Source organism: Lissotriton helveticus, chromosome 11 (genome assembly GCF_964261635.1).
Source record: "Lissotriton helveticus chromosome 11, aLisHel1.1, whole genome shotgun sequence".
In the NCBI taxonomy this organism is placed as follows: Eukaryota; Metazoa; Chordata; class Amphibia; order Caudata; family Salamandridae; genus Lissotriton; species Lissotriton helveticus.
In genome coordinates this window covers 530,619,531-530,642,412 of record NC_136072.1, presented here as the reverse complement: position 1 = coordinate 530,642,412, position 22,882 = coordinate 530,619,531, and the positions used below count along the sequence as shown (strand labels likewise).

Below are 22,882 nucleotides of genomic sequence, written 5' to 3'. Positions count from 1 at the left end.
ATGAGGTCGGTGATACTGTCGGCGAAGAGTCCCTGGGAGCCGGAAGGTCTGTAGGCGAGGGTGCCGCAGAGTGTGGGCTGGTGTGGACCTGTAAGTGTAGGTGATCTGCAGCAGGGAAGTTGTCGCTGGAGGTGGTGAGGCGGAGCAAGTTTTTGTACACAATGGCGATGGTTCCTCCTGGGTGGTTGAGGCGGTCTTTCCTCTGGAACTTGTTACCATCCAGGATGGCGGTGGCGATGTCAGGGGCTGAAGAGGCATTGGTCCAGGTTTCCGTGAAGAAGGCAACATCGGGCGAGAGTGATTCCAGGAGGTTCCAGATTTCCACAGCGTGCCGGTGCATGGAGCACACGTTGAGGATGCATCTTAGGGCATCAGCAGTGTTGGCGATCTGGGCAGTGGTGAAGGAGTGGCGGCAATTGTGGCAGGAGAACTGGCCGTGGGTCGTGTTTGGCGTGGCCTGCTGGCAATTGTTGTTCCGGCTGGGGTTGAGTGCGAGGAGGGTGGAGGCGTCGTAATGGTGGATGGTTGGAGATCCAGGGTCCCTGGCGCTGGTCGCGGATGGGCGCAGATGGGCTTGCCTTTGGGGCGACCGCCATTAAATGGGGGAGGGACGTGCAGCTGGGAGGCAGGAACGGGGACCATCAGGGGGGAGGGGCTGCAGGGGCAGTAGGGGTGGGAAAATGGGCCGCGAAAACAACAGAGAAGGGCACAACCACAAAAAAAATACAGATAAGGCGAAATATAGCAGAATAAACAGAATTTTAAAAACGGGCAAGTACAGTCACAGAAGGGAGAGGCAGAGAAGAGGCGCAATCAGGGTGCGGCAATGACAGGCGGAGCCGGGCACAGACTGGAGCGGTCTGGAACACCTACCAGGTGGAGGTCAGTGGTGGAGCAACGCACAGTGAAGCTGCTGGGGAGAGAGAGCAGGTCCTAGACCTGCGGTCAAAAGTCTTGCATTCGCAATTCAGGTAATCGCTAAATTTGTGATTACCTATATTGCAAACGGATTTTGGGTTGATGCACCCCAATTGCCTAAATACCGGTCGCAAATGGGCAGATTCTGCAAATCGGCTCGTTTGCGACCAGTATTTAGGTTGATGCATGTGCCCCATAGTCCTTACAGGATCACAGCTGAAAGAACTGAGCAATTATTTCAGGTTACAAAAACATACGCTATCCTGCAGCAGTGCTGGGTCTCAAATAACATCCATGAAGATTGTTAAGACTCCCCAGCTTTCTAAGAAGATTAATATTCTGCCCCATACTGTCTTGGTAGGGTGAATACTCTTTTTTGCTCTGGAAATAAACAAAACTGTGTAAGTGCAGGTGGCAAACACCACTGATAATGGTAGCTGCAATTGCATGCCTAGTCAGTTTCTTGGTGCACATACCCATGGCTGCAGCGCACAGAGACCCTACACTGTCGCACACAGAGGAAAATAATAGGAGGGTACATTTCTTGCAATGTCTTAATAAACAGGAAAAAAAGTGTTGTTGCAACGAATGGGAGCTCTGCCAGTTAACCAATAGTAATTCATACTAGGGACATAAGCCAACAAATATACAGAATGAATATATGTCAATAGAAGGAAGGAACAACAAAATAGTCTAGGTGATGGGATCCTAAACACTATACACTAACCTAATGAGCCAGTGCATGTCTTTGTTCAAGCAGTTGAAAGAACCCTGCTGAAACGCAAACATCAAAGCCCAACAGACCACAAAAAATAGGACAACCACTCTAGACAGATTGGGGAAATCCACAAGTTAATTCGATATTTCAACATAACCATTAACATGAGTGAGGAATCATCTTCATCTATAGATAGACTGGGACCAACAGCAGTCTCCACATCGCAAAGGTAAATTAATTACCTTAACGAAACAGGGTGAAAACACAAGGAAATAAGAGGATGACAAACCAGAACCAGGACAAAACATAAAAGAGGGTGTGGTAACCAGGTCAGCATGCCGCAATCACAAAAATGTATTTCTACACAAAGGGCACGGACGACTGACACAAACGGCATCGACATCTCAGTGGTAAATCTATCCGGTTATAATTCGAATGTACATCAAATAAAGGTTGTTAACAAAGGCTTGGCTTTAGTCCTATCTCTTGGCCAGATTTTACCCAGCTACACATTGATTTGTTCAAATTAATTCGCAAGCTTTGACTACACAAACATTTTCATGAAAAGACCACACATCTGACAGCGAGTTCAATTAATGTAATAGATCCATCAGAGATGTACGTGATTTAGAGGGCATTACACATAGGAAATCGTGACATACTGCTAATATTCTGACCACAGAAGAAACACTGGCACTTGCCTCTTTAAACACAAGAGTCTAGCAATATTATCAATGGGGCGGGCAAAGGGGCAATGTCCTCCAGTCCTTCAAAAAAAGCTCCAAGCCATATGGTTCCCCGCCTGGCCCAGGTGCGGGTCCCTGCCACCTGAGCTAACATGTTGTATAAAATATTTCACAATCTACTAATGAATTTACAGGTACTTACAACTTGCACGAGTCCTGCGGTTATCTATACATTACTTTTTACTTTCGGTACACGACTGCACATCGGAGTTTGTATTGAGTTTGTTCTTGGGACTTATCATCACACATGCGAATCGGGGATGATCACATTAGTGACCAACTATTTGCTCACCTTCTTTTCCCTTCTGTCTCACTACTAATCATGTTTTTTTTTGGGGGGGGGGGGGTGAAATCTTTCTCCTAGCACGGTTTACACTTTCTGGTCTTTTGATCTGTGTGAGCAGGCCGGTCACTACTTTTGGTGCCCAATCACATATTCAATTTGTTAATTTTATTTTTGTCCATTAGTCATTTCATCCACGTGAACTATTTGCACCCCTGAAAAAGTCAAGTTGACGAAACATGTGTCAGCTGTCTGTAATGTATTTTTTAGTTCTCAAGCAATGGTGTATTAAATTGACGGACTCCAAGAAGATATTAATAAACATTGGAAATATTTGATACTTTTTCCGACTCATTTGAGTGTGTATATATATATATATTTTTTTTTTTTTTAGAGCAAAAATCTGTACGCCTCACATCTGTAATTACTCCGTTTATTTGGCAAACTCCACACGGTTTTAAAATAGGTACTATACCTTTAAAGTGTATGCATACTAAATAAGCAATGAGTGCAATCGCAGCTAAAAATGTGCCAGAAAATGTGAACCTTGAACATAGATACATAACTGTCACAAAAGGTGAAATTCGGCTGTATTTACATATATTAACTACAAGTCCCAGAAGTCTGAGGGTAGTGACTTGTGATGCAAAGCCTTTTTAAGCAGAGAGAAAAGTAGTGCCGCCCACCATGAGAAAGGGCGTGTGCCCGAAACGCGTCGGTGTGAGACTAATTTGCTGTGGAGTTTGCCAAATAAACGGAGTAATTACAGTTCCCGAGTGCGGCGTACAGGTTTTTGCTCTAAAAAAATTACTGGACCTGTGGTTGGTCCCACGCACGCACCCGCTGAAGAGCGCTCTAGCTTCAACCGCCATTGTTTACACATTATATATATATCCATCACACAGGTAGCCCCAAACAGAGTGTGGCCTCAGGCAGATAATTTGTTCACCTTCTTTTATTAATGACAACAGTAATAGGAAAAGGAAGCAACGTTGCTTGTGCACCTTATGTAATCCACAACCTGCCTCAGGGGGCGTGGCCGCCCTGCAGCCTTCTGGTTGATGTAGTGCGCATTATTATCCCAAGTGGGTTTGCTTCTCCTTTTCCGTGAAATTAAAAACACAATTAAATACCCATGTGGGTTGGAGCTGGTGCGATGTTCGTTTATGATAACTGCAAAGCAGAACAGGCACCACAACAGGACAGTGCATCAACCCACATGGGTATTTAATTGTGTTTTAATTTCACTGAAAAGGAGAAGCAAACCCACTTGGGATAATAATGCGCACTACATCAACCAGAAGGCTGCAGGGCGGCCACGCCCACTGAGGCAGGTTGTGGATTACATAAGGTGCACAAGCAACGTTGCTTCCTTTTCCTGTTACCGCCACTGAAGAAGGGATAAGGAATCCTGAAACGCGTCTGGAACTATGCTGATGCCCTCACCTTGTTAGATTGTCTGCCAGCGAGTTGTCATTAATAAAAGAAGGTGAACAAATTATCTGCCTGAGCCCACACTCTGTGATGGATATATATATATATATATATATATATATATATATATATTTTTATTTTATTTTTTTTGTTGCTCCACAGACACCAGCCTGCTGCACTCTCGAGCGGGTGCTTCTCGAGGCGGGGGTGCACACCCGCCACACAAATAGTTGCTCCCACAAACTTATCACAGTTACGATGTGACACAGAATAAGCACTCTCAGGGGGGGTTATCAAAGCCAATAGAAATTTATTTGGCAAACCAGCACGGACAAGACACGTTTCGGCGCTTAGCCTTTGTCAATTGCGAGAAGGAAACGCTCCGCCATTACTTTATAGCACATAGCAGTGAACACAGTGTGTAGCATAAACATCAAGGAAGGACTAGCTAACAATGAATTTGTCGCCATCTTTGAAAGTGCAATACTAACATGAAAACAGAATGAATTACATTATAATGATCATGTTTGTGCGGGGAATCACAAAAATAAAGTTACAATTTCGATTGTAATTTTATCCCTTTATACAATATATACAATTTTCTTCAAGCCCTGAATGGGCATAAACAACCCCATGCTTCCTTGATAAAAGCCCAGGATGGGCCAAGTCCTAAAATTAAAGCATGGTATCGCTACATAGATGACCTGCTTATTATCTTTGAAGGGTCAAAAGAGGAAGCTGCCATGTATGTTGATGTTCTTAATGACAACAATGTGAACCTAAGATTCAGTGGTGATATCAGTGAATCTGAGGTTAATTATCTGGATCTCACTATTTATGTGGAACATGGACAACTGCATACCAAACTTTTTCGAAAAACTACGGCAGGTAACTGCACTTTACATGCTACAAGTAGTCATCCGGAAAGTTTGATCAGCAGTATTCCTTATGGTGAGCTTTTAAGGATAAAAAGAAACAACAACACCTCAGAGAAAGGATTCCAGGAATCTGCTAAACTTTGCTTGGAGCGTTTCAGAGTACGGGGATATAAAGAAGGAGTTCTTAAACAGGCTCTTAATAAAGTGAACAAACGACCCAGAAGTGACTTACTGAAACCTAATAAGATTAAGGCCAATGAAAAAGGTACCTTTAGGTTAATTACCACCTATTCTGAAAATTCAGAACAAGTAAGGAAAATACTAAAAAAGAATTGGAATATTCTATTAACAGACAACATCATTAGAGAAGATTTACCCTCTAATCCACTTATAACATATCGGAAGGCCAGAGCCTTAAAAGATGATCTTGTTCACAGTCACCATATGAAGAAATCTAAAGCTTCAGAGAAAATACCTCTAAATGGTTTCTTCCCGTGTGGCCGTTGCAAGGCCTGCAAAATCAGTAAGAGAATTCTGACATATAACATTCCTGGTTTGAAATCCCCTAAGAAAATAAATAAGTTTCTGACATGTTCTACACCTTATGCCATCTACTGTCTAGTTTGTCCCTGCGGCCTTAGGTACGTGGGTAGTACCATTAATCCTGTCAAGCTACGTATACTGGAGCACATGCGTGCTATTAATAACATAGATGATTCGTATCCTGTGGCGAGACATTTCAACAAATCACATGGGCACAACAGGGACCTGTTGGCCTATTTTTGTTTAGTAAGTGTGCCTCCTCTCCCTCGAGGTGGAGACCGTTTACAGAAACTGCGAAGACTTGAATCGCGTTACATTATAGACCTACAAAGTAAGAGTCCCTTAGGGCTCAACACAAATGAGGAATTAGCAGTTCACTTGGGATACTGAAAATTGTATATAAAGATGTAAATATATGGCTTCATGACATTGTACATAGTTTGCTCTCGCTATAATGGATGATTATGATAATTCAATTTGCTTTATGAACTGAGTATTTTAGTTATATACATTGTTTAGTGACACAGTGTGATATTTTAGGACTTGGCCCATCCTGGGCTTTTATCAAGGAAGCATGGGGTTGTTTATGCCCATTCAGGGCTTGAAGAAAATTGTATATATTGTATAAAGGGATAAAATTACAATCGAAATTGTAACTTTATTTTTGTGATTCCCCGCACAAACATGATCATTATAATGTAATTCATTCTGTTTTCATGTTAGTATTGCACTTTCAAAGATGGCGACAAATTCATTGTTAGCTAGTCCTTCCTTGATGTTTATGCTACACACTGTGTTCACTGCTATGTGCTATAAAGTAATGGCGGAGCGTTTCCTTCTCGCAATTGACAAAGGCTAAGCGCCGAAACGCGTCTTGTCCGTGCTGGTTTGCCAAATAAATTTCTATTGGCTTTGATAACCCCCCCTGAGAGTGCTTATTCTGTGTCACATCGTAACTGTGATAAGTTTGTGGGAGCAAATATATATATATATATATATATATATATATATATATATATATATATATATATATATATATATATATATATATTTTGTTTTTTTCTTGGACTATAATATGGATGTGTGCTTTGGTATAATAATTGAAATTGCCTTCAAGATTAGTTGGTATGTTTTAACATCTAAAAGACTAAAAACCAATTATGTTTCAGAGTGACTAAAAATAAGTATTGAATTCTCTTACGCATGCATCATACATTTGGAGTCATAAGACCCAATCATGAGGAAAAGAATAAATGCAATCTATGCTGTATGACCAAGAAAGTCACTAAAATTGACCTAGGTTTATCAACTCCCTGGGTACTAAAACAGAATACCAAATGCAATTCCAATGATGTAGTGCATATTTATCAACAGTTCCATGTGGCCTTAAATATGTAGGAATGATATCTAGGAAACTTTGGATATGGATTAATGAACATCACAGTGCCATCAGGAGTAAGAAAGCTATATAAAAATGACAAAAAACACTGTTCATACATAGGAAATACTGAAAATGAATTGCTATGGTTCGTAATAGAGACTATCCCCACGTAATAAGGCACCAGCTGTCTTGGTCATTGAATAAAGACGGATTTACCAATTAAAGACCAGAGGTTGGGGAATGAATGATGATATTCCTTGGTCCTTAAATCGGATGATTAGTTACATCTTGGGACCATACATGGCCATTAATCAGTATATAGACAGATAATTTGATCGCCGATTTCTCTGTAGCAGTTCTTGATCTCTTAGAACAGCGGGCACTGTATAAAATATATGCAGAGTGCTGTGCCCATTTTTTATGTGCACTGTTCATATATTTGTATGTGGGACTAAGGATTCATCTTAAGAAAGTGAAATTGTGTTGGAGTGCAGTGATCACCGTTGACGTATTGCCCATAGTTGGAATTTCTTCTTTCTGCTCCTTTGAAGCATTGTTAATTTTTGTTTTTTCTTCTAACCTACAGGTTTTGAAAATAGCAAAAACCAGGTAGGAGTGCTGAATGCTTCCTTTTGAATACACTTTTTCACATTTAGGAAGGGGGTAGGCAGGGAGGTTTAAAAGCTCTGATTAAAGTGGAGTGATCCTTTCGGGGGAATATTTTTTTCAGCCGAAGCACATCAGCAATATAGGTTGTTGAAACCATTGTCCTTTCATTCAGCATCCAAATTTAGTTTTTAAACTATGATATGGGTACTCTTTAAATAAATGGAAATAGCCAGGGTATACCCATGATCATTTTTACTCTTACTGGATCCCGGCATTTGTCCAGAACAACATTTTTGATGAGGTCTCGCTTTTTGGTAGAGCCTATTCTGGTTTATTTCCCTATCTGAATTAGGGGATATAGCAAAGATGAAGCATCCACCAGTAGGTGGGTTAGGTGTCTATGCTTATTATTTAAATAACCCTGGAGGGGATTTTGGTAGAAAGGAAGGAACAAACTATCCGAACCAGAGCGTTGCACCTTGGTGTGTATGATTGGCACCTAAAAGGATGACTGAGACATAACTCTTTCATTCTTCCCAAGTTTGATTTTTAGTCCTGCCCCATGTACCCTTAATACAATGAATTCCTTTCTGAATACATAGAGGCAGTTTTGCCAGCAATGAGGATCCCCTATTTACCAAGTTACATTTATCTTGAACCCCATCTCACTGAGTTTGAGCTGACCCCGATAGTATCATCTTATCACAGTGGGATGAGTCAGTCTATGATGACACATGCCACAAGTGTGAGTGAGGCTTTGTCTTTCATTAAAGGCAAGACTGCTTCCCTTTAACCCTGGTCTTATCATTAAGAAGATAAGATACATTATCACATTTTTTGTGCGGTTTAATACTGAAAAATCATGCTGTGCATGAAAATCAGAATCACTGAATTTCAGGCAGTAGGGTATCTCAGATCTGTGCAGCAGCAGAGAGAAGAAAAAAAGGCTCCACTACTTACTACTTAAGTAAGCGTGCCTGGTTGTCTCTTTAGAGAGACTGCTCCTATTTGGTCTGGTGTTTGTGAGGACCTTTTGATTTTAATTAAAGCACATACAGAATATATCTAAATGGGATTTTAGTTAGCTCCCTTCATGCATTGGTCTTTCAGTGTGTCTTGCACTTTTTGGCGCCCCCCATAGCATACATCATGGGACACATGATCAGCCAACTTCAGCCACTGGCCTACCTCTCTGTCAGTGGAAACATTCTGCTCTTGTCAACGCGCACTTGCGCTCAAAAAGCAGTCCCCTTGAATAGTTTTACAAGAAAAATGTACAAAAGCTGGCAAAGCCAAAAGTTGATAGCCAATGTCATTTGGCTTTTTAAATGTAATAGTTTTTGAAAAACAGAAGTGCTCCTCGCCAAGGAACTATACCCCAAACCAAATAAAGCTCTTAAGTGGTAGCCTTGAACTGCAAGCATCAGGTGCAAGGTAGGTGTTGTGTGTTCGATAACAAACACTGCAGGCAACAAGCACACAAACTGAAGACTTCACACAAGTTCAACAGGGACTTTAGCAAACAGAAAAACACTTTAATTTGCTGGTTATATTAGAAAAAGGTGTGAATCAATTGTATTTTTAATCAACGTTTTAGTAATAGATATCATAGCACTTTACAGCATCAACATATCAAACAGTGAACATGAAGACTGCTAGGAACAAGCTACAGGAAACTTAATCAATTTTCAAGAAAACAAGAAATTGTGTAAAACATTACACTCGCAAGCATGTAATCCAAGACAGCGGAATACCCAAACCAAAGTGGAGAGTGAAATTGTGGGAACAGAGGGGAGGAGTGTGGATGATTTGAGTTCCTGTGAACCAACAGTGGACATATTTTAGCTAAAACTATAAAGATACCAATGCTTATACAAAATCCAACAGTGCACCGAAACACTGCCGCTGCAGTACAATTATATACAGAGCTTGTGCAAGAACACCTGCAAAGGGTTTCCCCAATGTGGGTGTAGTACTATTGCCAAAGCTGCCTGTAGCAAAAAATACTTTGATAAGAAAGTAATTAGGGTGCTGATGACCCAATATCCCATGACAATAAAATCTAGTCAAACAACATGCAAACATGAGGATTTGTGGAGAAGAAGCAATGATTAGAAGACCACATGGAAACTTATCACATCTGAGGAGATGCATATCAGAAATATGTGCAGCTCCTTGTAAGGTAGATTCTTCAGCCGCACATAAAATTGAAACAATTTCAATGCTACATTTTACACGCTGTGATCAAATTTTTTAAGTTAAAAAGACAGCACAATATGAGTAAACTAGCCGGGCTGCTCCCGTATTAGGTCTCAGTGTCAGAGAGTCCTAAAGCCTACCTAGACTTTTCAAAACATATGCAACCCTCAAAGAGGTCTAAAAGTTGGAGAGTATTAATCTCACCAAAACTTTCAAGGGAAAACGTATGCAGACTGTTACTCAATACACCGTCGTTTTTCTTAGAGGCAGAAATTCCTGTGCTTTTTAGGTCTCGCCTACGCAGCACACATGCGGTGCAAAGGAGGAGTCCTCTTTAAATATGTTAGAAACGGGTAGCGTGGTGCAGAGAGGGTGAGCCAAACTCCGGAGGAAATGTGTAAAGCATCTGCGCAGCACACATAGGCGACACACAAGGCACACTACAAAGAGACACTACACAAGGTTAGGTAAGAATAACTTTTGTTTTATGTAAAACACAGGATAATCACAGTAACCTCTGCACTACGCCAAGTCAATATTTACAGGGGATTATATACAGGGCAGCGCCAATGGGGCCACTGCCAGAACCATCGCCATCACAAATAGAATAAATGTAAAGTCCATCAGCATTAGGACACATTGGCATTAGGCCTGAAAGGAAATCATGCTTGCAGGTCATGAGGCCTGACCTTAGGCCTAAAGACGTCGTCAGGCATTGGGGAAAAAGCATTAACATTGAACGCAAACCCATCAGCAGCCAGCCTTAGGGGAAAAACATTTATCATTAACATAGAGCATTAGGCCGGAACAACTGCAGTAGGCATAGACCTGTGAACATCACATTAAACATGCACATTAGAATTGGTATATAACCTGCATTAAAAACATCATGGCATCACCATAGGCAGAATCACATGCAGTAGGCATTGCCATGAGCCCGAACACCTCAGGCTTTATCAGTAGACAGGAAAACAGTAGGCATATAACAGCAGGCATGAAAACTCATTATGCATCAGAACCAATAAGGTCTAGTACATTATGCATAAAACCATCAGCAATGTGCGCATTCCCTTAGCATAAACACAACGTGCATGCCATTAGCAACAAGCATTTGCAATGCAATAGGTCTCGCAGCATTAAAGTTTGAGTTATTAGCATTGTTTATGACAATGTGTTGCATTAAATTTTTAGCAAAGTCTGTATTGGTGTATAAAGATGATTTGCAAGATGATAGCGATGGAGTGGGGGGTGGATGGATGGATGATGGAGTGGAGGGGATGGATGGATGGAGTGGGGGGATGGATGGATGGATCGGCGGATGGATGGAGTGGGGGATGGAATTCATGTGTGCATTAAAAATAGGAATCTAAGGATATAAATAAACGGGGCACCCTCCACTCGCATAGTGTATATAAATACTAGCCCCATTTATGCACCGCTCATTTCATTGTAGTGGGTGGTGCCCTACCTTCTGTACTCAAGCGAAAGGGGCAACCTTATCCCATCTTAGGTAGTGAGATCCAGCAAACTGACTGATGCAACAGTTGACAAACTAGGAGACAGCAGCTTACTCACACTCCTTCATATACAACATTCCCTAACTAGCACATATCCTGCCCCTTTCGCCTGCTTACCCTCACACAGAGGAACACTCCGATGACGAAAAGCGCAGGGAACTGTACGACGTGTTCATTGCACCCTTGAATCCGTGAAGTGTCTCCTTTTTCTTGTTACAGGGCACCTAGTACCCAGCGACACCTTGTACTTGGATGCCAAAGGCGAGGGATCCTGTTACATGCATCTAGTACCCGGGGGCACCTTGTACTTGGATGCCAAAGGCGAGGGGTCCCGTTACAGGACACTTTGTGCCTAGATGCCAAAGAAAAGTGCTCATGAAGTAGCCCTCTTGTGCCTAAGTGTCCAAAGCAAGCGATCATGTTTATGGACACCTTGATACTATGTGTCCAAGAGAAGGAATCCCTTTACAGGGAACCTTGTGCCTAGGTGCCCAAGAGGAGGGATCCTTTCACAGGACAGGTGGTGGTGGGGGGGGGGGGAGATAGAGGGAGGGGTCTGGCTGTATCCCACCTCCTGGAAGGGCTGCGCCCGCCCAGATTGGCACTGGTCGGCCCTTAAAGCCTGCATGGGCCGTGGCTGATCCCTGGCGCCCTGGGGTACCCTGGGTTCTCCACGCCTCCCTGAGCAGGCCTTGTTCCTCTTGGCGTCCCTGGATGGGCAGTAGTAGCCTGCGTGCACCCTAGGCTGGCACTCGTAGACCTTGCCCCCTTTCACCACGCCCCCCTTTAAAAATCCGCTCTTGCCCTGTGTTCCCCTCTCGGGTGGCTCGCAGTGGCGAGCCTGTGAGCCGTGAGCCCCCCACAAGCATGGAAACTGTCCCTTAGCTGCCCATTTGAGTACTAACTGACAGCCGTACGCGGGGCGCAGTGTGGCCCTCACAGCACTGGTGCCACTGCACCTGCTGCACATCTGAATGCCGCGCCCCTGTGGCTTGGGTGTTTGCCTAGTCTGTCCGAGGAGCGCCTGCCGGCAGCGCTTGGTACAGATGGCCGGTGGCGCGCTCCGGTGCCAGCCTGCCAGTCGGGTTGATATGACTCATTTATTTGCCCGAGCGGCACCTCTCGGTGCCCGTGACGCGGGCATGGAGGGAGGGAAGGTCCTTAACGGCTCTCCAAACCCAGGAAGGAGCGGCCCGCGCCCCTGCCAGGCCTCATTACCTGTGCGCTCGGGATGCACCAGCGGGGCGGTGCCCGGCGGACGGCAACAGCTTGCACCCAGCATCCGGAGCGGGTGGGCACTGCCGGGCACCAGGGCTGCGGGCACGGGCTGCCAGGAGCTGGCAACGCGAGTTAACCTGGTTGAATGAGCAGCACAGCATCCTGCAAACAACCTTTTTGTGCTGTGCCCCCTGCCCGTTTCCAGCCTGGCCTGTCAGTCCTTCACTCAAAGAGGAGGGCACGGTGCCAGGCGGGCCCTGCCAGAGCCTGTGTTTGCCCTTCCCGTGCAAGACATCAGGGACCTCGTGCATGAAGGGGGCGCTGCAAAGATCCAGTGACCCCGTCGGGGCGAATGCGCAAACGACGCCGACGTCCAGTGACCTTAAAAGAAAATGCAGTTGTAATAATCTTGTAACTGAAGTTTATATTGGATTTCAGACTAAAACATATTAAACAAGCTTTGATAAGAGCAACGATATCCCTGGCGAAGGGCAGGTTCTAAATGAAGGGTACTCACCACACGCCCCCAGCGATTCAGACGTGAGCGGAACCGAAACCTTCCGTGGGGCGGGACTTCCGTCTCCGGAAGCCCGCGCACGCGCCCACGGTGTGCCACGGAGAGAAGCAGTGCTGGTGACGCGGGGCTCCCATGCCCGAGGGAGAGCCCCGCGGAGGCGGCTGAAGTCCGGAGTGGCAGTAAGTGGACCTTACTTGTTGGGGGGGGGGGTCTCGGTGCACTTGTGTGTGTGCGCATGTGTGTGTATGCGATGGCGGGGGTGGGTTCTCTGTATGTATGGGTGCGTGCGTGCATGGGCGCTCGTGTGTGTGTCTCTGTGTATGCACATGCGTGTGTGGTGTTGGAGCTTCCCAGGAGACAGCAGCTGGCCACATTGAGTGCGTTCGCGTGCGCATGGCCCGCTCCGATCGCCTTCTCGGAGAGGAAATGCGCGCGGCCAGGTGCTGTCTCCTGGAAAGCAGAGTCGTTAACAATAGATCTCTGGCGAGACAGCGATTCGTGCTGTAATCGCCACGAGACCTAAAAAGCCCCATTTGCATTAGGCCTACAATGAAACTAGCAAGGCATGAATCCAAGTGGGCCTGCGAACATAACCAAGAAGTCAGGCATCAAATCAGCGCTGCAACCATTAAGGAAGACATTAAGCATGAATAGATAAGGCCTAGGAATACATTAGCATGACAACCCCGAGGGGAAAGCAGTTGGTAACGTTATGGGCCTAAAGACATTATCAGCAGGCATAAACGTGAGCATACATCACATTAGGCATGAATATGGGCATTGGGCATCACCAGATCCATTGTGCATCTCATCACTGCAAACATTAGGGCAGAACATTGGCATAGGAGTGCATCCATTGTAACCCCAAACATCATCACCCACACTGCAGGTTAGTCTCTGGCGTCGCGGCGCCTAGGGAGCTCCCCTCCTGGGGCCCTCAGATTACCAATGCCTCCAACGCTGCAGCTCCCCACAGCCCTGCGGGGTGCAGCTGTCAAAATCAGTAATGCCACTTCTAGGGGGCTCTGCTCTGGGCCTCTCCTAACTCAAAACGTGCCCCCATAACAACAACTGGTTCGTTGGAGTCCCCCTCCAGGACTCGGGAATGCAGAAAATGCCTCCAAAGCAACCACGGTGCCCTCAGGGCGTCCACAGGGGGCAGGCACCGACAATGTGCCCAGACTTCACCCCCACCACCTGGGACGGAGCCCTACTCACCGGGCTCTCTAGAGTCCTTGCGCAATCTCTGGGCACTGGCACTGTGCCCCGATAGGCCCCTTCCTGCTGGCAGGTGATGGGGGTTGCCGGAATGGAACATTCACTGCTCCTGCGTCTTCGGTGGTTGCAGTGCTCTCTTTGGCAATAACGTGGGGAGGTCCACAGGCCTTCTCCTTGGGGGGTGAAATACAGCACACAGGAAAGTAGCGCCCCTGCTCATCACCTCCTTCTGGGGCACAGCTGTAGCGCTCACAAGGCGCTAGAGTCCTCCCAAGTCCAGGGTCCTCCTGAATAAAATAGCTCTTTGGCAGCACAGCGCAGCAGGCATCAGCTCCTCACCTCCTTGAAGTACAGGCCACCAAATATAGTGCTTTGACAGCACAGCACTGCAGGCGCCACTCCTCCTCTGGCAACCAAGAAAATAGTGCCTTCAAGGCGCTAGGGAGCTGGTGAGGATCCTGAGTCCCACACAAGACAGTAGTGCCCACGATGCGCTAGGTCCCAGGAATGCAGTCAGGGTCCCACAGAATCAAGCTGCAGCAAAAATGCGGGGAATTGAATATATAGTGCTTTAGCCGCACAGCCCTGTATTGACAATAACCAGCTCTCCCTGGCAGCACACGCCTTCTTCTCCTGGGCAGGTGCTGGAGGAAGCGCTCACCAGGAGCTAGAGAGGCCCAACAGCTTCAGGGACAACAGACAGTGCTCCTCTTCTCTGGCAATGTAGGGAATGGTGCCCACACGGCGCTGGAGGGCGGCAGGAAAGCACAGTCCATTTGAATATAGAGCTCCCAAAGTGCTAGGGACCGCACAAGTCCAGGGCCCCACAGAAGAAGGTAGCGCCCACGCTCCTCACCTCCTTAGAGTGCAGGCAGACAGACAATAGCGGTCACAAGGCTCTAGGGCAGGAGAGCAGGCAGGCAATGCTGGGCCAGATCAGCAGACAGTGGGCACTCATCAGTACAGGACAGCAGCTTTTAGAAGCAGTCATCTCCCATAAAGTGGCACTCCTCCTGGCAGAGCAATCTCCACTCCAGCAAAGGGCTCCCACAAGCTCGGTGGACAGCAGAGGGGTACAGTTGGGCCCAGGGGCCAGCACACAGGCCCATGCGGCGGTACCTCCTGGCAGAGTGTCCCCTCTCATTCAGGTCCACGCTCAGTCTGAGCACATACCATCTCTACTGCTCTACATATACACCCCTCCTCCCATTTATCAGAAAAGGCTGGAAGCCTCTAGAAGGTCCCTGGCAGTTCCAGCCTCAACTGTCACTGGGGGAAGTGTAGAGCACCTTATCACTTCAAACACTAGACCGCCAACCCACCTGAGGCAGGCGGCACAAGCGGACAGAAATGGCGTCCATTTTAAAAGTGACATTTTACAAAGGTGCATTTCTACAATGGTGGAAATAAAGGTGTGTACACAATTGCACAGCATTTATTATTTTCAGTTCAGACACACCATGTCAGTAAAAAGGCTAGGGGGAAAAGCAAAAAATGTTAGGACAATAAGGGTCAAGTCCAACACAACTCCCTCCCAGCCAAAAGCAAGGGTAGACCGATCAATGACTTGATGGGCTTCCCTGCTTGGGGCGAGAAAACGTGGACGCGGGCCCGCAACTACAGTGGCACCTGCAGATTCTCCGCCACTCTGGAACTCGATGGTTCCCTCTCTCAAACCTCCCTTGACCAACTAAGCCACCCCACTGGTGCTCGCAATTCCAACAAAATCTATTCGCTTTTTAGAGAAAAACGTGCACGCATTGCTTTCAATGGCAACGCGTGCACGTTTGGCGATTCCCTTGCGGGAACGAGCTTTGGCGACATCCGTTTGTAATTAACTTGCGTACAGATGGTGCCCCTGCTCGCTCCCACAAGGGAAATGCTGTGTGTGCTCTCTGCCGCACTCCCCTCCACCCCTCCCACTTGTTTGATATACTTGAGGCTTTTGCTTTCACGATCGCAACAATACTTTTTTTGTCGATTTAACGTACATTTTCGTGCTGCTTTTGCTGTTACAATAAAAGGCTATTGCTTAGGCAACTTACAGGACAGATTTGCTGGCGTTTGCTTTTACGTGGTTATAAGCAGTGCTCCCAAGCGTGCACATATATTTCTGTATCGTTTGTTAATAAACATTTTACCAATGCACACATAAAAACAAACAGAGGCAACATATTCCAATATCTATGCGATAACATTATTTTACAAGCCTGTACAATACAAAAAACAAACAGGGCACAATTGCTAATTTTTAATATTACCTTCCCTTGGTGCTTTCCGTTGCGCTTGCTTAAAACAAACATAATGCCACCATACACAACCTTTGCAATTTGTTTTGTACCCGCCGTTATACACAATCTCATCATTTTGTTTCGTAGCCGCCGTTAGCATATACATTTTGGAACAGCAGGGAGTTTAATTTCTTTTGTTATTGTGTAGGTTTTCTGTAGTGCCTATACTGTGATATCACGCTTACAGCTCCAAGTGCAATTTACAGCAATCCATATAACCATCCATATAACCACCAGCAAAATATAAACAATGCCAAAATCTCTAAATGATGCGAGATCTGTTGCATTACAAATGCTTGTTTTTTAAGCCACTGAAAGACATTCCTCAAATCCTATAGGTAACATACAGTTGTATCTGTGCATTAGTCTTCTCGTTCAACTCGGCCCCAAGATGGAAATATAATGACACAGCTGCTCCTATAAACGAAGCCTCGACTTTTCCACTACAACCACACTACTCAATATTCTAAAATGGAAAGCAATGCAATACAAAATATCCTAATCATCAAGTAAGAAAAAATAACGTGGAGGAAAAATCAAGGAGAAAAGAGTCCGTAGATTAATTGCGGAAAAGAGAAAAGTGTGTGTGTCTGTTCTACTTCATTTCTTGAAAGCAGTATTTGAGAAAGTCAATGACAGAGAAAGCAATATTTAGAAAATAAGGTTTAATCACATGCCAACATAAGCTAAAGCCTGCACTACTAGACATTACAGGACATTGACTAGGAATTGTATTACCAACACTTAAATCTAAACCACTGCTAAGTAACTGGTTCATGAGTCTAAAGGGATAAATTCCACTTTTTTTTCTGATAGTTGTATGCATTTAATACCGTACACTGGAAGATTCAAATGTATGGGCAACAAATGTAACTGAACTGCAAACGTGAATCCACATCAACACATCCCAGGAAAAATTTCAGCAATCTTGTTGAACCAGTTTTGTCTGGGCGTTACGCCCACTGTAAGCAGTGAACAAGGTTGCATACACATAGCTTGCCTTAGAAGTGACTTGTTCATTACAAGTGAAAAGTCTAATATTTCCAAACCCAAGGAGGAAGCTAAACTACACTGTCTGTGGTCCCCTCTAAGAACCATCCGAAGTTTCCGCCCAGTTAGAACAAGCGGAGTCATTACATAAACATTAGATTGGTCACGGAAGGGCCGCTGTAGTAATAGGCAGAATAGTGTGAAATCACCGCGGGGGGGGGGGTTCACAAATAAAAAGAATATTTCAAATTATTTTTTTACTCTTTTCCAGCAATTGAGGGCAGACAGGAGACAGCTTATAAACTGTTCAAACAGCAACCACTTTCCGGCAATGTTGTTGGACACAGAGGAATTGGGCCGTGCGACTTTACTCTTCGTTGTATGTCTCCTTGCTAAAATAATTATTTTTTAACTAATGCTGTAGGAACAATTAAAAGTGGTAGAGACTATTTTATAATTTCTTAGATATTTGATAACTAATTTAAAAGTTGCTATTGTATTTAAGGCTGGATGTCTCTGGGTTTTTTTCAAGATTTGTAAATATCCATCTTCAACTTGCAAAAGTTAAGGTTAAAATTGTGTGCTACTGCACAGTTTAAGTCGTGCATGTACAAAAAAACACAAGAGCTCGCAACTTTTTTGAGCTCAACCAAGTTTCGTGTTTCTTTCAAAAGCATGAACCAGGACACCTGATGTTTACCCAACCTCTCGTGTTCAAACTGGTTGAGCAGTAAGTCACCCAGCCGCCTGATCTGCATAATTCGTGGCTATGCTTCAAAGCTTTTCAAAAATACAAGCAAGAGTTTTCAATGACACCAACTAAAAGCCACTATCTAGTGCACTTACTTCACAGAAATGTACATATTAGGGCCACTATTTGATTCATAAAGCCAGTGATGCAACGGTCTTAAATCTTTCTCCAAAAGCATCGTCATACGATCAAAACATATGAATTCCAATGTAAATAAGTGCTAGACACAAATTCAAATGCAATGACATAGTGAAGCAAACAGGCCTTTAGATAACCAGAAGAATTGTTGATATGATCTGAATTATTTTTCTGTTGGCCCCACCTCCTTATGGAATAACACATTAAGAGTCCATGATAATAGTCTAGACCAAATTCAGACTGAAGTTTTGCTATAGTTAAAGGAAAAGTGTGCAAGTTTAGAAACAGGTTTAGGGGTCATGCATGGATTTCTATGAATCCCCAAAGCCAATCATAAACCAGCCATGGAATAAGACGGGTAGGAATTAGAGTCCTTTACTGCTAGGGTCAGTGACTTAATAGAAAAGTACTCCATGTACAGCCTACCTTTGTTAGGCCTCTAGCGAGGCATGGTCTAATCAGACCCTCCATCTTATCGCGATTTGCAAAAAAATCGCGAAATCGGCCGATCCGTGCAAATGCCGCGATATTTACACAAACGCCCGCGAAATCTGCCGTTTCCGTGAGCCGCCAATCCAATCAATGGAAAGGAGGAGGGTCAGCATCCAGCAGCGGCGAGGGGCGACGAGAGGAGAGGAACAACCAGCAGGAGAGCGGAGAGCAGGAAGGAGACCAGGGGGAGAGAGAAGCAGCAGCGGACACGAGGAGAGCGGAGAGCAGGAAGGAGACCAGACACGACGACTCTTCTCCAGCCCCCAGCCCAGGAACACGGGAGCGGCACCCCGGCAAGCAGGAGACAGCCGGCGAACAGCGAACAGGTACGTCCTTCACGCCGTACTTAATAAAAGTATTTTTTCCTTTTGTGGGGGCCCGGGGCACGCGGCGGACCCCGGGGCCAAAAATCATTTTCTTTACTTTCCGGTGGGGGCCCGCCGCACACTGGGCACGCAGCGGGCCCCGGGGGGGCCCAAATTCATGTTTTTAACTTTGTTGTGGGGGCCTGCTGCACACAGGGGCACGCAGCGTGCCCCGGGAGGGCCAAATTCATGTTTTTAACTTTGTTGTAGGGGCCTGCCGCACGTGCCCCGGGGGGGGGGCCAAATCCATGTTTTTTTAACTTTGTTGCACTGTACTGATCGATCCGGGCATTATTGTTTTTACATTATAACCAGCAGCACAATACTGGTCTAGATTTGGAGTGCTCAGAAGAACTGAACGTACATGGCCAAGATTAACATGCCTTTTAACCAAAACAAATGGGCTGATTTGTAAATAAACAAAATGTACATAGCTCCATGTTGGCAAATAACTCAAACAGTAAGATATCAAAATAAAATGCCGCTAAATGCCGCTAAATTTTCATTTTTGTGCCGCTAAATTTTCATTTTTGTGCCGCTAAATTTGCCAATCCATGCCGCTATATCCTGGGGGGTCTGCCTAATAGATCCTATTAATTTTCCAGAAGCAAAGGCTTGATTTATGAGGAACATTACTGCAGTCAACTCCACAGCAGTCAAACAGTCCAATCAGAGGCATGGGCCCGAATTTTGACTCAGCAATTCCTGGTACTACAACAATATCAAGGGGATGACTTGACTGCCACTGCACAAGCCTAAACAGGAAGCAGGTCAAGCATGACCTGCAACTGCAACTGCCACTTCCCAAGCTCTACTGGTCTTTCAGATCTACTTGTCAGAAATACGAATGCTTAGCCACAACCCTATTAGAGGTGCTAGAATATCCATCTCTGAGCCATACAAGTCCACTTCAGTGGCCACACTAGAGTTGGGCTGTCCTTTAACATTCATAAGGAATTTGATTTGGTGCATCAAAAATGGAGGTCAGGGATGAGAATATCCAATGCCTCACCTACCACTGGCAAAGACTGCCACTATTCGCTCTTAGTCAAAAATCAGGTAAGGACAATGAGGCTCATAAACTGCTGAATCCTCGTTCCAAAGATCCACAAATAATTATTTGCTTCCATACATTACAATGCATTTATCAAATGGTTTTGGCGTTAATAATGACAAAGCACTTTACACTGTATGGTAGAGAAGTCCTGTGCAGATATAGTTCAAGTTTGGTACACTGCGGTTAGTGAAGGAGGAGTACTGCACAGTTAGTCTACAATAGGGCCTATGAAGCATAAGTGTTGTTCTGGCAGCGAGTGAAAAACAAAAGGAGAAGCAATGGCCAGACAGAGAACAGGGAGAGATAGTGAAGTTCATTTTATAAAGAGAATGAGGAGGGAGAAGGCCTATGCAGTCATTGAGCTGGGTAAACGCAGTAGACAGTGAATGGGGGCAAGTGGTGTGCATACAGCGGGCTGTGTAGAATGGCTGGACGGTGAGCTGAAAAGAATGTCTGTACAGACAGTGAGTTGGGCAATTTGTAGAGAGAAAGTAGGGTAAATAGGCAGACAGTCCCCCTTCCTTCCCCAGGACATTTCAATTCTCAGAAGAGCCTAGGACAGTAGCTCACGGTACCAAATACTAAATAGACCATGGTATAATTCTAACCTACACTGGTTGCTGGAAATTACATTATTTATTGCACGACTTGCTAAGAGTCGACTATGTTGTTACTGCCTTTTAAAAAAGTAATGACCTGGAGGGGGGAGGGGTTGTATAGCTTCTGCATACTGCAGTTAGCCAGGATCCACCAAATGATTTCATGGTGAAAAATGCACTGACATTTTGTAATTCGGCAGCTTCTGTATTTTGTGCATAACTATGAATTGACTGCAGCTGTCACATAACCCATTATATGTAGTAAAACTTCTTGATTGCAACAAAATTAAAGCTATGTTTCTAGTTCTAAGAGATCAAAAGTTACTTAAAATGTACTACACGTGCAGCTGCCTATAGGTTATCTCGTCACGTTTCAGTTTATGATTGCAGCTTTCAAATGTCACGCTGGTAGTAACGGAGTGAAACTTTCCCCCATGCAGTACGTGTTAAAATGACAAGAGTGTAATAAACCTGCCACAAATGTGCCACGCTGTATTGCATAAAATGCCTTTTTCTTGCCATACATTCAATTCTACCGCATAATCTCATCAACCCTTGCGGCATAATTGCAGTGGTACTGACCAGAAGTTTCACACTCGGATCCGGACGGCAAGTAATGACGGCTATAATGGCCATGTCCAAACCACTATACCACCCAATGGTACCAAAGTCTCACAATTGTTTGGCTTCACTTGCCCCGTTGATTTTAAGGGGTCACGCATGTAAATCGAGATACTCATTCGTAATATTAACTTGTGGGCAAACCCCCTGAAACGTCACCTCACTATAAACTTGGAACACTTGCTATTTAACTCTACCCACGCCCAATAATGGTCCAAAAGGCAAATGTACTTATGATTTTCCCATTAAAGCTTACACAAATTACCACCCCCTCATCCCATAGGCACTTACAGGATGCCGGAACAAGATGTGCAAACGAAGGAGCCCACAGTCATGTTGGCATAGGTGGGTCCACGCTGGTCACAGTCAAAGCACTTGCGGTTGTGCGGGAGGCTCGTCATCTCCCGTAGCAGCTTTAAGTGCTTTTCCTCTTGCTTGCGCTTGGCGCTGGCGGCCATGGCGGGAGCGAAGGTGGGCTCTGTGCCGGTTCTGCAAATACAAGGGGTGCACGTACTGACGCGTGACACCTACAGGAAGGCGGCACCAGCCCAGCAGCAGACAAGCAACGGCCTCCGCTCTAACCTCGAGCCCGGCGGCCGCTGCCCTGGGCGACAGCACAGGAGGCAGTCGGGCAGGGCGAGCGCCATAGACAGAGAAAAGGGACACATGTTTAGGCTAAGAGAAGCATAGAAAACGGACAAGGACGCATTGCTCAGGTGAACCTAGCAATTTTTGTAGTGATGTTTTTCTATACCCTGCAAAATAATTACTTCTCTTTTTAAAAGAAATACGTTTCTAAGTGTGACAGTTAAATTAGATGTATCTTCCACGGAATATTCTGCACAAATGACTGTGGTTTTGAGTCCCTTACTTATACATACAAATAAATCTATACTTGAGTAATGCTTTAAATATGAAAACAGGGTAACATTGTTGCAAAATAACTTTTTTGAAATATTGCCTGCGCGCAATAACAGAGAAAACACACTGATGCGCAAATATGGCGATCGAATTATAATAAAGTTTGGCTGTGTTTTGCATAATCGTCCCTTTTTAGTTTCAATTTCAGGCAGGTTTAGAGGAGGGAAGGGGCGGGGTTGAAGTAGACGAACCGGAACTCGCCTGTACAAACGAATGCTGAAAGGATGTTGAGAAAAGGAGGAGAGGTGGCAAGAGAGAGGTTCTACAAACCATTTCAGCTTATTGCAGCAATCGGCATTCTCTGGTGTCCAAGATAAAGGCTTGAGAGGAGTTGTAAGACTAGAGGGAGCCGATCTGTTTAAACTATTTTCTGAAAAGATAAAACATGAAACACTTATGGCGTAGACCTGGATTATAAAATAATATGAATACACATTTTACACGCTAATTAGTGGTTCTGTGTAACAACTTAATTTTG

The 22,882-nt window shown here is 44.9% G+C and overlaps 1 protein-coding gene across 7 annotated transcripts in view; it reads right to left on the bottom strand.

The window, feature by feature from the left end:
- Positions 1–22,151, bottom strand: part of AGFG1 (ArfGAP with FG repeats 1) — a 429,459-nt gene extending 407,308 nt beyond the window's left edge. For 3 of the 7 annotated variants that reach the window (XM_078666211.1, XM_078666213.1, XM_078666212.1), the window contains exon 1: positions 21,775–22,073. In XM_078666211.1, coding sequence (XP_078522337.1) covers positions 21,775–21,941 — 167 coding nt within the window. In that variant the 5' untranslated portion in view covers positions 21,942–22,073. Of the gene's footprint in view, positions 1–21,774 lie in introns of all 7 variants that reach the window. The other 4 variants (XM_078666214.1, XM_078666215.1, XM_078666216.1 and 1 more) reach the window with 3 other exon arrangements.
- Between the last annotated feature and the right edge of the window lie 731 nt (positions 22,152–22,882).